Here is a 17,885-nt window from a genome sequence, read left to right as displayed (position 1 = left end):
GTCTCAGTCTCAGTCTCAGTCTCAGTCTCAGTCTCAGTCTCAGTCTCAGTCTCAGTCTCAGTCTCAGTCTCAGTCTCAGTCTCAGTCTCAGTCTCAGTCTCAGTCTCAGTCTCAGTCTCAGTCTCAGTCTCAGTCTCAGTCTCAGTCTCAGTCTCAGTCTCAGTCTCAGTCTCAGTCTCAGTCTCAGTCTCAGTCTCAGTCTCAGTCTCAGTCTCAGTCTCAGTCTCAGTCTCAGTCTCAGTCTCAGTCTCAGTCTCAGTCTCAGTCTCAGTCTCAGTCTCAGTCTCAGTCTCAGTCTCAGTCTCAGTCTCAGTCTCAGTCTCAGTCTCAGTCTCAGTCTCAGTCTCAGTCCAGTCTCAGTCTCAGTCTCAGTCTCAGTCTCAGTCTCAGTCTCAGTCTCAGTCTCAGTTAGAGTATCTGTTAGGCGTGCACTCCCGACCAGCGCACTCTTACTTTTCTTTTTCTGCCACGCCCAGTGAGCGCTTCTCTAGTGCAATCACGTGCCCATCGACTTGAGGCCTGAGCACGCCCTAGGGAGCTGTCAAACGGCTGCGCGGCTCTTTGTGTCGTTCGTTCCACTGAACTAATTTCCCAAAAATTTTGACCGCTTCCTGCTGCTGCTGCTGCTGCTGCTGCTGTCGCTGCTGTCGTCCCGCTCAAAGTTTTTCGTTATGGCTGTTGTTATTGCTGCTTGCGAAACCTAATTAGCAAAACGCAAATCCTCAAGCGGACTGACAAACAGACAGACGAACAGATGGAGATACGAGGAGACGAACTGGTCAGCAGAATGAGATCGTCTTTGGGGCTTGTTTATCTGAATAAACAGCGTGCAGTGTCTTATGGGGAAGTGAGAATCGTTTTAAAAATTTACATAAACTAATTCTGTAGCTGATTTGAATAAGGTAATGGGCACTTGCTATACTCTGTAATCCAATTGGGCCAATTGGGCATATGAAGCGGGCGAGAGTAAAAGGTGTTCAGCTTAGCTTTGGGATTAGCTATCCAAGTTGTGAGCTTTTCACACGGCAGCCACACTTTGAATAGGGTAATTAAGGTACTTGTTATACTCTGTAATACAATTTATCGAATGGGGTATGATAGGAAGAAGGAAGGAGAGTTTATTTGAATTATCTTTTCATGTTTTCTGCCTACATCAACTGTGACTAGCTACTCAAGCTGTTCACTTTTTACAGGGTATTTGCTGTTTTTATAAGACAATGCCCATTTGTTATACTCCTTAATTCCTTTAGCCAGTGCTGCATGATAGTTCTTATAGAAGAAGCTATGCTACAACCTTTTTCTGCTCGTTTCATTAACATTTGTCAGACATATACTCTATACTTTATTTAGTGGGGCATGATAGTTGATAGCATCAGGCTGTAGAAAATGTTCTTGTTTCGCTTACCAACTCGAGGCTTTACATGTTACTGGCTATCCAAGTGCTTTTGTTTTTACAGGGTATCTATAATTTGGTGTTATTAACTACTTTCGCAACTGCCTGGCACACGTCTAGGATACATTTTTGTGTACACTCACACACACACAGAAACACTCAAACGTTGAAGAGAGGGAAAGCTTCTAAACTAGCTACGAGTCGAGTGTGGAGTACAGTTAGTTATATATATATAGAATATACATATATATATATATATATATATATGTATGTAGGCCTGTATGTATATGTATATGTGTAGATGCCAGTAGTTACCTCGTTGTGTGGACAGACAAACAGCTATCCTTAGTACCGGGACTCAGAGCTGGCCCCAGTCTCGGCCTACAGCTATACGAGATGCCCGTCGGCGTCTGTATAGGCCACCTGGACGCCAGCTCCAACTCCGACTCCGGCGCCGACGCCTGCTGCGCTCGCATTGAAGCTGCTCAGCGTGGCTGGGTCGTAGGTGGCGCTAGTTGTCATTAGCAAATTGTTGCCCAGCGCTGCGCTGCTCACCGGATTCAGATTCAGAATCTGCAAGCTGCCCACGGGCCCAGATACGGGCACGCCCACTAAACTAGCATTGAGCAGCTGCTGTTGCTGCTGCTGCTGCTGCTGTTGCTGTTGCTGTTGTTGTTGTTGCTGCTGCTGCTGTTGCTGCTTATTGCGATTGGGATCCTTGAGTATGCCGTGCGGCTGGCGTGGCAACGTGGATGTGGCCAGTGGCAATGCTGTCGTCATGCTTCCGTTGAGCGTGGTGCTCGTGGTTAGCGTCGTCGCACTGAGATTCACCGGATGCAGATCGTGCAGCATTTGCATGGCTGGGCCGCCGGCGGAGGTGTGATGCGTAACATCAGGCGGTGGCACGCCCACGTTTACGCCCACCACGCCACGCAATATGCCGCGACGCAGCGTGCCCCCTGTGGCACTGCCATTGCCCACCAGCGTGGCGCCTCCATTGCTCGCCGCCAGCAGCGCCGCCTGCGAGGTAACCGTAATGGGCTGCATGGGCTGCAGGTGCGCCAGCGGCAACGGCGGCGCACTAAAGTCCAGCGCAGTCGGATATTCCTGCAACAAAAATAAATGTAGAGTATCAGTTAGGCCCGGCTCATAATTATGCATGGTCCATGCTCGCAGTGGCACTGCGGCCGAGTCTGCTTCGATTTCAGTTTGCAATGCAAAACTTTTCTCATTTAGCCCTCGTCAGAGATAGCAGCAGGACTCACAGGAGTCGCCAAAGCGAACAAAGTGAGCACTGAACGGCAGCCGGCTCAAGTTCAGCTTTTGTTGCGCCTTTGTCTACTCCAGGCAAAACTTTTATTCTGCTTCTCAGCTTGCAGGCACGCAGTGAAATAATAGCTGCAGCTGACGATTACGCATATTTATTATTTTTAAAAAGAGAATTTAAAGGCAAATTAAAGCCAATTTCGATTGATGAATAGCAGCGGCAGGCATAGCAATAACGAATGTAATAACAGGTGAGAGCCCCAAGCGAAAGGCAATGGCAAACCTCTTACAGTTGTCAGTCATATTGAATTGTGGGCATCATTAACAGCCATAGCTGGCTTAAGAGTAGCTTAGTGAAACTTTGAACAGGACTCAAATAGCAAGGCCAGAATCTCTTCAGCCTAGCCTGAAGACAGAGAAGCTAATTGGCAAACGTTTGAATTGCAGCTAAAAGACGTTGCTTCAAAGACTTAATTAGAAGAGGTTTGCATTATATTCCTTGTCAGCTGCTTATAACTTTAATTAAATAACTGTATATATATAACATATAACATATAGTTCAACTTAGACTTAATACTATGAAGACAATAGAACTTTCCCTTGTTACAGCTAAAGGCAAGCAGCTGCATGGAAAGAGCCTGCAAGCCTCTTTTATTATCTGCAGTATTTTATTATTATTTAATTATATTATTTTGATCTAGTTTATAGTTTAAAAAAATCTAAAATCTCTAAAATATTTCCTAATATTTATTTTTCCTTTGCTAAGATGGCTTAGTGATAAGGTATGTAACAGGCAAAAGGAGGTGTGGCAGACAGGACCGATCTAGACATGTCTTACTGCCCGTCTGTTGGCCCTCGACTTGAGCTGTTTTACTTGCTTTAAGCTATATACTCCATATAGGTTGATGCAATAAGAGCATTGCCGATTCTGATAACCATGCTCCAGTTTTATTAGCCATTTGTCATATTTATAGTCACTAAAGTAGCCTCAAAATCGAGCCAGAAACAACATCTCGAATAGTTTTTACTCGATTCCAATTCCTCTGCCTTTTGCTCGCCCAATATTCCATTGCATATTGGATGCTGCGCTAAGTTTTGCTACATAAATTGTGAATTGATCTAAATGCTTATGGAACGAGAGACTAACAATGCGATAATTGTAAATTGTGCGCTGCTTGGCTTGAAATGTCGTAGCAACACGAGAATTGTGTGCGAGTTGCATGTAGCAAAGTTGTGGACAAGTCGCAAGTTGCGCGTTGCAAGTTGCTAAAAATGTGCTGAATTTTTCGTGTTTGCTGCTGCCGTTGGAAGTTGCCTTAGTTGGAAATATTATCTTCTACTTCGATTGACATGACACTTTGTGTCAGTTTGAAAATTGTTTCGTAGCGAAGCAGCGACAGAGTCAGCGTCAGACTTGAAGTGAGGGCCAGAGCCAGGTCCAGTCCGCGCGAGCGTATTTGCCATAGTTGACGCAAGTTTAATGCTGCAGCTTCAACTTTTTTAAGTTTGGCCTCCAAAGAAAGGAAAACTCAACTTCTCTGCCTAATTGGAATATTGAGGAACTGAGGCTGCAGCAGCCAAGCGGCAAGAAATTTTCCACATTCTTTTCTTTCAATTTATCAATCGTTAAGGAAATTATGTTGGAAATTTAAGCGCATGCGATGTATGTCTTAAGCAGCCTTGCCAACAGGTGCTGGCAGGTGTCATGACTGGAACATAATATATCATTTATGTCAAGAATAATCAGGTTGATTGGGTCCTGGTTTAAATATAGATTGCTATCGTCTACGTTGAATCACTTGCAATATAAAATCACTTAGACTAAATTGAAAGCTTTCAGCCCAAACAATATTTAGCAGTTTATTTGCATTAGCAACAAAAATGAATGCTTCAATCTGTATTCCACTATTGGGGACTTCTTTGCGATGACGGCTTGATTTCTTAGCAGCATAATGTGCCAAGCCAAACAGATTGTTTTAGAAATGTCAGCTCTTTCTTAAGCTGCTCAAAAATGTTCGTTTGACATTGTTAATTCCAGTTACTTTCGGAAAACACCGGGAATAAACTGTTTGTTAGTGCTGTCCAGAGCTAACAGAAATGCTGCATAGTTCGAGACTATGAAAGAATTTAATAATAGTTCAGTTGAGATACTTTATTTCACTCTGACAAGCCAGGCTAGAGACCAAATACTGGGTATAAATAATCGGCTTGAAGCTGCCCACTGCAGGTGTCATAAGCCACTCAGTTTCAGAACCAGAATCAGATTTTCCAGCCTCAGCATTGCTGGCCTACAATATCTATATAATTATGTGTATCTATAGATAAAAGCGATATAGTATGCTTGGCAAACTCGGAAATATAGAATTTTCAATAAAATTAGTTTTGTTGTTTTTTTTTTAAGTACTTTTATATTGGAAAATATTTGTTTATATCCTAGAGGTAGTTTGGTATATTCTGATACACGCACAATTTAGCTGGCACTGATTAACAGTAGAAGACATTGGAGTAGGTGGCATGGGAATTGCTAGCTAAGGAGGATAAAAGGACTTAAGTATACCAAGGCGAACATTTTGTATCAGTTTACAAAGTTAAATTGTCTTTAACGAAAAGTTTTTGAGCTGAGTTTGTGCGGCAGCAATTTGTTGCACTAGCTAGAATCAGCATGGCCTGTAAAGGGGTTTCACTCGAACTCGCACTCGCACTCTAGCTCCCTGCCTTACTCTCTCTCTGACACACTTGAAAAAGTTTTTGGTTGGTGTGGCATTTAAAGGTCTTCTTTGTTGTCCTGTGGCTCGCGTGCCTCTCTATGCCAAGTGGGCGCTAATTGTGGGCGGGGCACGGCTCATTATTGTCGTTATTGTTAAAGTTGCCAAGAAGCAGCCGCAGCAGCAGCAGCAGCATCAGCAGGGCAAAGGAGTTCATTTTGCGTAAATAGAATATCAAATGTATGACTAGCAGCCTGCTCCTGCTCTCTCTGCTGTTCCCACTTTCCCTTTCCTTTGCTCGTTCTTTAGCAAAGAGCCATCAAACTTTACACATTAAATCCAGCAAATGCGGCGCCAGGACGCCGCGTTCTTAGCTAAAATTAAATTATGGACACTACACGACACTACACGATGCTGCGAGCGAGTATATATTTCGGTTATTTATTTAATCGACATCAGCTGCTCTGAGCCTTGAATTTTAAACACAAGTCGTCTCGAGCCGTGTTGAGCCTTTTACTGGGCATACAATGCGTATGCGCGATATCGTGCAACTAGCTGACTTTCCAACTGTCCATGACAGAGCAGAGACACAGAGAGAGGGGGAGATGAAGAGCGTAAGAGAGAGACAGAGACAATGCCCGCACAAAAAACTAATTGAATTTCAAACTGTGCAAAACTCGCTAACAAAGTGAGCCATAGTTAAGTTGGACGAGTTCACTTGGCACATGCACACGTCGCTGCTGCCAGATAGCCCAGTCTACAGGCCCTGATCCAACACACAGCTCGAATATCTAAAATGGGACAGCAGCTCACAGCCAGCATTTAACTTATCAAACACCAGTTGAGCGGAGGGGCGAGCCGACTTTTGTCTGTTCCATACAAAGTTTTGTTCTTGTTGTTGCTGTTGTTGTTGTTAAATGGACATGCAGAACGCAATTGGCAATAAAATACAAATTGCCGCTTAAATAGTTACACATGTTGGTCCACAACACGAAAACTGGGCGTTGGCCACAATTGTATTTATATATATATATATATATATATATATATGTTTAGGCTGTTCATTGAGATCAAGCCTAATTAAATGCAATTTAGAAACTGCTTCGATAATTTCATTTGCCTTTAATTCTGTTGGCATTCAATACAATAAATGTCATTCACTCACTTCAGTAGTAACTAAGAAATACGACTACAGTCAAGCCTCTCTTAGAGTTAACTATAATACTACGTTATTTACTGATTCGAAGTTACGTCTATCGACGGGCATACAAGGTTGTTACTTTTATAAAAATATCTAAAAAAAGTTGTAAGCTTGCTATGAATATCACTTAAAGTAAATAGCTTTTGCATTCAATAACTTTACAAGAGTTTTCAATTTTTAAACAACACAAACTGCATCAGAATATGTTGCTTCTTCGTCAAATTTGATATATAAACTTCTTCTACATCAATTACAACTGAGAAACATTGACTCTTGCTTACAAATCAGGCAGTTTGTGAGCTAAGAGCGAGTGTATGCATTATGCACGTATTGCAATTGCTGTGTAGTTCCATAAAGGTATTCTGCAGTTGTATATAACAGGCAGCAGTAGCTGTGCTTGCCCTCAGGTAAATGTATGTATTTTAGATGAGGACTACAACCTAAAACGTTCTAGTCGAGTCGAGTCAATCAGAGTCGTTCTATGCCCTGCGGTTCGTCTGCCTTGCGCTGTGACTACCTTAGCTTATGTCAAAGAGTAGAGTCTTGGACTATATAGTATGTGGAATATATGGCTGTCAGAAGCCCAAGCTCTTATTTAGATGATACACTTGGAAGTGTACTGCGTCGAAAGTCAGGGTATCTGCGCGTCGAGCACTTCCGACCTGTGATTTCTTTTAGCTGCAGCTAAAACTAACATTTATAGAGTTCGCAGTTTTAAGCTCGATTGTTGGCTGAAGAGCTTATCAAAAAAACTTGTTAGTATTGTTAAATAAGCTGCAATATTGCGTATACGCAGCGTGTGCCGTTTCTGTGGCCACATTTGTGTCCAATGGTTGTTGCTCGTTTCGGTTGGCTGGGTGAAGTGTCATCGGCGACTGGGAATGAATCCTTTTTGTTAGCTGTCAAGCATGCGATTGAAATTTAATTTGATTTACTACAACAAAATTGTTTTTATTCATTTAGGTTTGAGTGGTGCGAGCAGCGGGCATCGAGCATCGAACGTCGAGCATCGAGTAGAGAGCAGCGAGCAACGACTGGACATCTGTGCACCAAAAAGTAATTTAGTGCTGGGCAAATGTTTAAGAAATAAGAAAAAAAAGCCGCAGCTGTGCCGCGCGCGCTCTCTCTCTCTCGCTCGCTCTCGCTCTGGCGCTGACTCTCGTGATTTGTTGCCGCATGCTGAGTGCTCTATATATTTTGTAATTTTTCTAATGATGTTTATCAAATAATTCAATTTGGCTCCACAAAACATTTCTTATGTGTGTGTGGGCTCTCACAAGAGCCAGCAGACCTTTCTCCCGAGCGTGTAGGCACACACACAGACACACATACTTACACACACTTATATATAAAGTGCCATTGTTGGCCAACTAAACCGAAATTGAATTTTTCTCCCTAGTTGACTAAAAACCGCAAACAAAAGGTTTTGCGTCCCATGCTGAATGACTGAATGAACATGTGTGCATGCAATAGAGAATTGTGGCAGAGAAAGCCTGCAGCTGTCCTCAGATATAATATCTCTCTCGCTCTCACTCTCCCCCTCTATCTCGCACGACTCTTCATCATTTAACTGTTATCCAGAGTAAACAAGAAACGCCCTGGCTGCTCGCTGCTCGCTGCTGCTAGCTGAAATTGAGTAACTGGCCAAATCGCATAAAGCATAAAGCCCATAAAAATGGTCAGCAGCTAGCATAAATATTATTACATTAGCCGCCATTAGGCAGGCCAACGAGTGTGTGTGTGTGTGTGCCATGCAGCTGGCGACAGCCCTTTAGGGATCCACACACACACACACACACACAGAGAGAGTGTCTGTCTGCTAACTGCATTTCGTTCGTATCTAATTTATACAATTATTGGCCTCGCAGCGACATAAAATGCCAGCTGACAGTCGACTGGGTTGGGCTCGGGTCAAAACTGGAGCTGGGTTGGCGCTGGCTGGCGTGTCAGACGCATTGAGTGTCGTCTTAACTTGTCACATTTACACCCCTTTAACGGCAGCAGCAGCAGCAGTTGTGATACCTCCAAATGGAAAACGTGGGCAATAAATTTCGAAAATTGATTTTGCCCTGTTTATTGTGAATTTGTGGAATTTATATTGGTTTACCCTAATGCGACAAGTAGATGCCAATGATGTGTCATGTGGGCATTGCCATTTTCCTCTGTTGCTGTCGACCTGGTCAGATAGCGTGGCATGCCACAAAAATCGGTGAAAGGCAACAAATGAAGGCCAAGCGCATATTTGAGATATGAAAATCTGAGCACAAGTTCAATATGCTTTAAGACTCTGGCGCATGAAATACGAGTGGAGCTTGTCATCATAAGCGATTCACGCTCCACGCTGCGTATGAGTAATATTAAATTGTTGTCTTGAGAAAATAATGTTTACTTTGGCAAGTACAAACAGCAGCAGCAGCAGCAGCAGCAGTAGCAGCAAACAACAGAGCAACAGCAGCAGCTCCCATGTTGCCAACTTACCCAATATGTTATGCTGCCACGCCCTCTAACCGCCCTCGCCTCCCAGTCTGCCCTTTGGGCTGCAGCTTAATGCATTTGAGTTTGTCATTTGTCTTTGGAGCGTTGCATGCGGCACGCGGATTATAAAAGTCGAACCGAGTTAACTGGCAGCCATTCTGCTCAGCGCACATTGGCAGCTGCCACATGCCACATGCCACATGCCACGTGGCTGCTACCCCAACAGCCTGATCGAATATATCTCTGCGTATATGTCTCTGTACATATATAGCTAACATGTGCATTAGTATTTACACTGCAAGAAATTGCAGTCAGAGGAGATAAAGTATTTTATGAGAAATGTTATTACACTTGAAGAAATTCTATAGAGTATAGAATAGAAAAACCTTTGAATGTTGTTTAGAAATTTTCGATTTTTTTTATATGATTTTGAAGTCAAAAACACGCACAAAAAATGTTCAGTGTATGCACATATGTATAGCTATTCAAAGCTGAAATTGCTACGTCTTAAAGTACTTATCAAATCTAGTATGCTTAATTAGCACAGTTATTTTTCTCGATTGTCTACTTCCCTTATTTGGGTTTTAAGTTTTACTTGAGCTCTAGCACTTTCCCACTTGCTTTTTCTCTAAGTGCATGCGAGTATATGTATGTGTAAGTGTGCAGTGGCTCCCTCTCGCTTGCAGAGCGATGCAAATGGAGTAGGATTTGTTAAGGCGACGGACTGGCGGGTGTGTGTCTGTGTGTGTTAGCTGGGAAACGTGCATAAAACTGCAACTAATTGCGCGAACTAATCCTTGGCCGTGACTAGCCATAAGCGCAAAAAGGAACGATATTACGGATCTAGGCGGGCAATTAACATCCTCGCAGCGGCAGCATTTGAAGCTTGAAGCTGCCGCTGCAGCTGCACTTAATCCCGTCGAGTCTTAAAGAAGCGACCAGGCGTGATATGGCAAGTGAATCGGAGATAAGAAACATAAAGCTTTTGTGTGCACTCACCATTGGTGGATACGACAGATATCGTTCGCTGTTCATGTTGTAGTAGGAGCCATCCGGCGGCGGTGCTGGCGATGGGGACGGAATGTAGACGCCCTTGCTGATGAGCATCTGATCGTCGCGCGTCATATGACCAGCGGCAATGGCAGCGGCATGGCCATTATTATGCCGCGGATGTGGCAAAGTGCAGGCATTGACTGTAAGCAGGGCGAGAGATAGAGAGAGATTAATTAGTTATGTGTGAATAGCTCAGAGCAATATGTGATTATGGCTTCTTATGGAGAGTAGAGTATAGAATAGGGTATATTAGTTTTGTTGCAGATCTGTTCAGGCTAGAGAGTTGAGAAATCAGGCAAATCTGAATTATGTTTCATAAAGTTTCATGCTTCACGTCTTCTTTAGATTGATAAGAATGATGAGGCATAAACCTTGGTAGGCGTGGCATATATATATATATATATATTTATTTAAAAATATATTTATTTATTATATTATAATTATAGATATATTTATATGTATACATATATCTATAATTTCAGCAGTTTTCGCACCAGACTCAACAAGTTTTGCATGCAAATCAATGTTGACCCACTCTACACACGGATATGAACCTATAAGTTCTATGAGTTGTGTCTTGGCAGCTTAGAAAATATCGTTATGTGTATAAATTTAGCTGTTTTGAGGCCATAAACGAGTATTATGTATTTAGTTGGGGCTGTTGCACGTAGCTCCAGCCAAACCGCAGATGAACTGCAGCACAAATGCAATTTGTTTGCTGCAAATGACACATTTATAGCCGCATTGGCTACAAAAAGAAAAAAATGGCAAAGACTTTTCACTAAGACACACACACACATACTAGCTGCACATTGAGCTGTGGAAATGCACACGTAGCCTCCATTCAACATTCGAATTGCATTGCATTTGCTCCTCCTGTTGGTCGTCCGACTCCTGCTCCTTCCCCTGCTGCTGCTCATCCTGTTAGACATGCGTTTGCGTTTTCACGTAGGTGCAACATTTTGCTGCTTTCTGGTTCATTTGCTGTGCAAACGTTTGGAAGTGCATAAAACGAAAACCATTAATTGCAGTTGCAGCAGCACTTACAGGTGATAAGAGACTCAGGTGTTGCTGTGATAAGTTCAGCTAGGTAAATCAGTGGCGAAAACCAATACAAGCTCTGCCATTGCCAGCTATTTATGGCATCTACTTATGATAAGACAAATTATCTGGTGGCACACACACACACACACACACACACACATATCTGTGCAAGGGCCTTAACCACTTCAAATTTGGCTGTCATTCGTAAAGGCGTGAAAGCCACAAACGTAACAAATTTGTAATTTTGTAAAATAGACTTAGACAACGAGTCACACACACACACACCCACACTGACACATATTTTGGCACAAATTCCAGCGTGCGCTCAAATGTAGGCAACAATAATTTTGTTAAGAAACTTCAGCAAGCTGCGGGCTGTGGCATTGCCAAACAAGCAGACAAATCGAAGACGCCCCACAGAGGAAACGAAAAAGTGTGTAGCAGACGGGGAGAGTGGGCGAGAGAGAAAGAGAGAGGAGGGTAGCGGTGGTAGCCATGGCTGTAGCTGAGCTGCTTACGTGGCTCCCATGTTCATTTTGTGGCTTGTTTACTTTGCATATGCGTATTGTGTATGCGTGTGTAATACAAAGTGTATTACTGCCTTGGCTAGGCGGGGGTGGAGGTGGTGGCGGTGGCGGAGGCGCTGACGATGCCGGAGTCAGTAGTAGCACCTTCAAAGGAGGTCGCAGCATAGGGTGTCCTCATGAATTATTGATTTTTCGATCAGCAGCAGCAGCAGCAAGAGCAGCAGCAGCAGCAGCAGCTGAAACCGCACTAACCAATTGCCAGTTACAGCTAAATCAAAATCAGAGCAGCTTCAAAAAGAAAAAGACGAAGAGACGGAAGAAGAAGGAGAAGTTCACTTTTGTGCATATATAATGCACATAATTGGCCAGATACTTGCAACTAACTAACTATGCATGCCACGCATGCAACACATATATCACACACCCACACACACACACAATGCATACATATCCATATATCAACAGGCAACACTCATTTCATATTAATAGCCTTGCTGAAAGGCAATTATTTGGTCGAAAGTATATTGTGCATAGTTAATGAGAGAGTACAAGGTAATGCGATTGCTCCTATATATATACATATATATATATATATCGTGCTATATAGTGCAGTTGGAGCTGTAATGTCAAGGGAGAGTCGAGAAGTTCTTTAAGGCTCATTCTGTTGAAGTTTAGAGCAACTTTTCGTAGTTCCTAAAAGCTTAACTAAAGTTAAAGAGTTCGAGTTGGAGGCTTAATGTTTTTGTAAGAAGAAGAACACAAATAAGAATTAGAGAAGAAGAAAAGGATGAACTAAAGAAAAAAAGACAAAGATGGACTAAAGGAGAAAAAAGAGAAGAGCTAAAGAAATACAAGACGAAGAAGATAAAGCTGAACTAAAGAAGAAAAGAAGAACGAAGGAAGAAAAAGAAAAGCTAAAGAAGAAGAAAAATATGGATTAAAGAAAACAAAAGATAAGAAGAGAAGAATTAAAGATGCAGACGAGGGAGGAGAATGTAGAAGAAGAAGAAAAATAATATAATAATGATATAATAATAATATAATATATAATATAATATATAATACATAATATAATAATAATATAAAAATAATATAATAATAATAATAATAATATATCTATTTGCCAGAGTTGTGGGAAGACTTTAACGTATAATGATTATATGTCTGTGATGTATATATGTCTGTGTATAGTATACTATAGGACATTACAGGACACTCCCAAGTATTAGCTATAAGCATATATCTCTACAGCAGGAGTAGGCGAAAAAGGAATATCAAAATTTGCGCTGCTTCGCTTGAGGCTGACCAAGAGTCTATGGAAATCGAGCAGAACTTGGCTTTTCATTTAATGCTTGTCTCTTCTTCTGCATTTACTGTTTGCTGTCGCATATTTGCACACTTGTAGTTCGGCAAATCGCCTGCAGATGGCGCTGGGCCTTCCGTTTCGTGCGGCTTGCTCATTAACAGGGTGGCGCTTTGAATGGTATCTCATTAAAAATGCGCTTCACAGTTTGCTATTTGGCTTAAATGCAATGGCCATCAAATGGGGGAGGGTGGTTGTGTTTGGTTCGTTGTAGGGAAACCTTGGGTTGCTGTTGTTGCTGCTGCTCATCTATTATTTGATCTCAATTGAGGCGGCAGCAGCAGCAGCAGCAGCAGCAGGTGGCAACAACTAACAGCAAGACAAGTTGTGTAAATGCATGTATGTGCGTGTGTGTGTGTGTGTGTGTGCTTGTACATATGTATATGTGTGCTGACTACCCCACACGCTACCCATGCTTGGGGCTCTTGTTTGAGCTTCAGCTTCCGGCAAGCATTTTAATTTTTATGCCACGAGCCATTTTTCGTTCACATCTTCTTTTTCTTTCATTCGTTTCTCTCGCCTGCCTTTTGTGCTCGCGTTTCGTGTTCGTGTTTTTATGTGGTTTTTCGTGTTGTTCTTTCGTTTATTTTCTTCGTTTTTTTTTGCTTTTCTTTCACTTTTGTTGTTGTTGTTTTACCACGCAGTCGCATACATAATTACGCGCACTGTAGCCGACGCCGTCTCCTGCTCCATCTCGAGCTCCATCTGAGTTTATCTGTGGCAAGTCCGTGTCTCTCAGCGTCAAACGCTATCAAATGTTTTTGCTCTTTGAATACACTGCCAAACGGCATGATTATTTTGACAAAAAGTATGCGCAGCTTCAAATATTTTCTTATTATATTTGTAGCTCAAGTTTAGGCAATAAATCTATGAGAAGATTTCGAATAATTATGGCTTGTGCTTGCATCTAACTTATATGTAATATAACTAATGTAGATATTATAGGCTATATATGCGTACTCTCATTATACCAACAAATATTGGCGCAGCATTCCCTTTTCTAGATCCTCTGCAACACAAGTTCTTACATTATCTTCCTATCGCATCTATCTTGAGCTGTTTATTGACCTAAGATATCAAAGAGTTCATTTATATTGTAACTTTAAAAATATGTCTCAAATATAGTGGGAATTGAAGCCAAGTTGAGCAATGCACAAATTTGAGTTAAAATTTCGATCAAGTTTTATGAAAATGTTTTTCGATTTTATGGCACAACTTATGGAACAATTCTAAAACTGAATGCCATCCATAACTTAAGCTGCTGCTGAAATATAGTTATCGAAAATAGTAACACTCATGTTTGGTCAACAGCTGCTCTGCCCGCAAGTGTATTTCGTAGTCGTCTAATGCATTTCAAATTCACTTTTTCTTATTCTTCTTGATGTTGTTGTTGCCGCTGACACTTTTGAAGTATGCTCCACTTGGCGCCTTCAGTTGTCGAAATTCGTTGACATAAGGTAATTGTATTTTTGATATTCAGCAGCGCACAGAGAAGCGCGACAGTCGGCAGCAAACCCAAAAACAAAAGCAAAAGTTTGCAGCTAATGTATTTTTATTATTTTTGCGCTTTGCATTTGAAATGCAGTTGCGCGCGATGCTTTCAGCAGTGCCTCAGTCGTTGTCTTCGCTGCCGTCTCAGTCTGAAATGTTATTATAATACGTCCATTGTTTTTACTTATTTCTTCTACTTTTGGCTCTGGCACTCGCCCACTCGCCCACTCGCCCACTCTCCCACTCACTCTCTCCCTCTCCATGCTTGAGTTTTATTATTTTTTCATTTTCATGCGGCTTGATAAACGATATTCTTAAATTGTGACGCACTCTTAAATTAGCAGAGAACCGAAACGTGATTTGGTTTCTAGTGTTCGTAGCTGGCGACTGACTCGGCATCGGGATGTGGTCAAACACACACACACAGTCACACACACACTCTTGAGTCAATTGAAAATCAAGACTGGCAAAAACTTTGCTGCTCAATTACAATTAAGATGGAGATGTTGCACACTCAAATTGAATTTTCATCTGACGCTCGCGCACTTAGTTGCTCTGTGCATCTTTGCCGATATCCGTTTTTACATCGCTTTTATTTTTAGCTCTGATTGCAATCATTGCCATCAAATCAGGCAACAACTGCAGTTGCAGTGGCAGTTGCTGTTGCCGCTGCAGCTGCAGCTGCACCAAGGACTTTGCCTTGACGTGTGCTGACAGCGCGTGCAACTCTCAACTTGCTTTGCTTTGGGTTCTTTTCGTTTTTGGTTTTTTTTTCCCGTAGCCAAAAGTTAATTATCTAAAATGCTTTTTATGTGCTCTGCTCTATCTCGCTCTAGTTTCGCTTTTATGCCCTCTAAAGGGCCATGCCGGGTATATCTAAAACAGGCAGAAGAAGGCGTAACAGTAACAGAATGAGGTCTCGCAAACTCCTTTAGATAGGGACTTGACATGTTTAATAGCTATAATTAGTAGAAGTTTATTTCAATATTTAATTATTTTTCTTTAATACTTTGCTGTGCACATTGTGCATAGTTAATCTTTTATATAAGCCAACCCGTTCTCCATTTCAAATAGTAAACTCCAACATTTTGGTACTGAGACACGTATGGATGCTATTCATAATAGTTTTCGGGTATTTGCTAGTCGAGCACTCCCGCTTGAAGCACTTCTACTTGTTTTTTTCACAGTCTGCACATTCATTATCTGTTATCTGGTCAGCTAGATCTTGACTTACCCATATTATTTGGATATAATGCTGGCAGCGTGCCATCCTTTTGGTATCTGGGCGGTGGCATGTCCGTGCTCTCAACCAGATATGTCGATGTCGCCTTCTTGCGTGCTTCGTCCTGCAGAAGAAGAGAGAGAGAGAGAGAGAGAGAAAACATTGAGTATAAATGCAATGCATGTAAGAGTAACTCGCCCCGCCCATGTCTCTGGTCTGTTTGTGAAGTGCTTCGTGTTTTCGTAATTACTCTCTACTTAAGCTTTTGTTTTTTTCGGAAGGCGTTGAAAGTTGAATTGACAGCGCGACACCTTCGTCGAGGGCGTCGCACGCTGCGTATACGCAACTTTGATTTATGGCACGCCCCACGGCCAGACTGCGGCAAGATGACGCTGTACAGTTAACAGTCAACATTAGGCGGCAGTTTTTGTGGCAAGTCAGATTACGCGCATAATAAATGATTTTAATAATTTGAAACGATTTGTTTGGCGCAGCTCGAGCGCCGCGGTTCGCTTTCGGTTCGCAATTTTCGGAATTCGGTTCGGTTTTTGGTACATTTCGGAGTCCGCTGCTCATCATTATCCTGAGCTGAGCGTAATTAATCACAACGTCTTAGCTGGCTGCCGGTTGCCAGCATCCGGCTGACTGCCTGACTGACTGCCTACCAGTTCCGGCGACCTCGATGTCAACAGTCGCCACCCAAGCCAATCCCCAGTTCCGGCCTTGAGAGTTGTAATTTTCGAGCGCCTGGCCATAACTTAAGAGAGGCATACAATTTTTTATATTTTGCTAACTGCTCCAGCAGTGGCAGCAGCAGCAGCCAGACAAGCAGACAACTTTTTGGACCCATTGTACTCAATCGCGTTCACAAATTGCATATTCATGTAGAACAGCAGAAAAAAAAACACTGAGAACATTATAGCTGGGCTAAAAAGTGGCGGCATACTCACAATATATTCCGGTTGACTGCCCTCATTGGAGTAGGACTCGCTCTTCTCCGAAACGCTGGACAACGTTTCGCCGGTGACGGTGTCATTGTACGAGCTGGGCGCGTACATTTCGATGGTCGCCGTTTTGCCTGGTTGATTTGTAGTTTCCGCCACTGGATGCGCCACATCCAGACACAGAGCGAGCGCCACGCGGGCAGGTGGCGGGGGATCAGGATGACAGAGGACACAGACATTCAGCCAGGCAGCGCAGTAAAAAAAGTATAGGTATAGGTAGGTAGAAAGTATGCGGCGCAAATATTGAAAAGGTGTAATTGGCAGTGACATGCCGAAAATTGATTGGGCGGTGGTGCGGGCGGGCAGTCGGTGGTGCGCAGTACGCCAGTCATTTGGAACACCGCACGGGCCATGCAGAAAGAGAAACAGAGACAGAGAGCGAGAGCGGGAGCGAGTGGGGGATGCGAGTTATCCGGATATAGCGGGTGTTTGTTGTAAATGTCAGGGGTGTGGGCGTGGTCGTGGTCGTGGTCGTGGCAGCGGCAGTGGGCATAGTTTCAGGCAATGCAAATCAAATGCAAATAGCAAAGATTGTCAAAGTGCAGCGCAAGCAAATGTTTCGCCAGCGGCGGCAGAAATAAATGTGGCATAGGAGGGATCCGAATGGGTGAAGGGATCAGGGTTGAGGCATGCGGATTGGAGCAGGCATTCCGTTAAATTATTCACATTTTGGTGCAGAGTCGCCAACGTGCATTTTGTTGGCCGTGGTCAAGGGTTAAAATCAATGCATGCGATGTCCAGTTTTTGGCGATGCGTGACAAGGCGGCGGAGAGCGAGTGGCGCGCGGGCGGCACGAGTGAAAATGCAATTAAATTTGTATATAAAATGCCATTAAATGATTCATGGCACATTTTCACAAATGGCAACGACAAAATGACCGCGCCACATGGTTAACACGTGTTTTACACAAAGTCAATGTGCGTGAGAGTGTGTGTGTGTGTGTGTATGTGTGTGAGTTCGTTGAGTGCATTTGTTGTTTTCATATCCATATGCGACAGCAGCATTAAGTTGAGTGATTCGTCATTCATTCAGTTGCAGGTGTTCAGGTTACATGTTGAAAAAAATACAAAGAAATTGAAAAAATAATGTAAGAAAATATTCGAATATATATTTTGAAAAATGTATAAATATATAGAATTAT

At 42.7% G+C, this 17,885-nt stretch overlaps 1 protein-coding gene across 4 annotated transcripts in view; it reads right to left on the bottom strand.

Annotated features, from left to right (window-relative positions):
- LOC111598029 (nephrin) overlaps window positions 1-17,885 on the bottom strand; it is a 76,047-nt gene that overhangs the window by 3,735 nt on the left and 54,427 nt on the right. For all 4 annotated transcript variants that reach the window (XM_023313057.2, XM_023313054.2, XM_023313052.2 and 1 more), the window contains 4 exons: window positions 16,691-16,842; window positions 15,753-15,864; window positions 10,040-10,233; window positions 1,709-2,500 (listed from right to left, as the gene is read on the bottom strand). In XM_023313057.2, the coding sequence (XP_023168825.2) occupies window positions 1,781-2,500; window positions 10,040-10,233; window positions 15,753-15,864; window positions 16,691-16,842 (1,178 nt within the window). In that variant the 3' untranslated portion in view covers window positions 1,709-1,780. The remainder of the gene's footprint in view (window positions 1-1,708; window positions 2,501-10,039; window positions 10,234-15,752; window positions 15,865-16,690; window positions 16,843-17,885) is intronic.

Source organism: Drosophila hydei, unplaced genomic scaffold (genome assembly GCF_003285905.1).
Source record: "Drosophila hydei strain 15085-1641.00,03,60 unplaced genomic scaffold, DhydRS2 tig00008130-arrow-arrow-pilon, whole genome shotgun sequence".
NCBI lineage: Eukaryota > Metazoa > Arthropoda > Insecta > Diptera > Drosophilidae > Drosophila > Drosophila hydei.
This window is presented reverse-complemented; position numbering and strand designations above follow the sequence as displayed.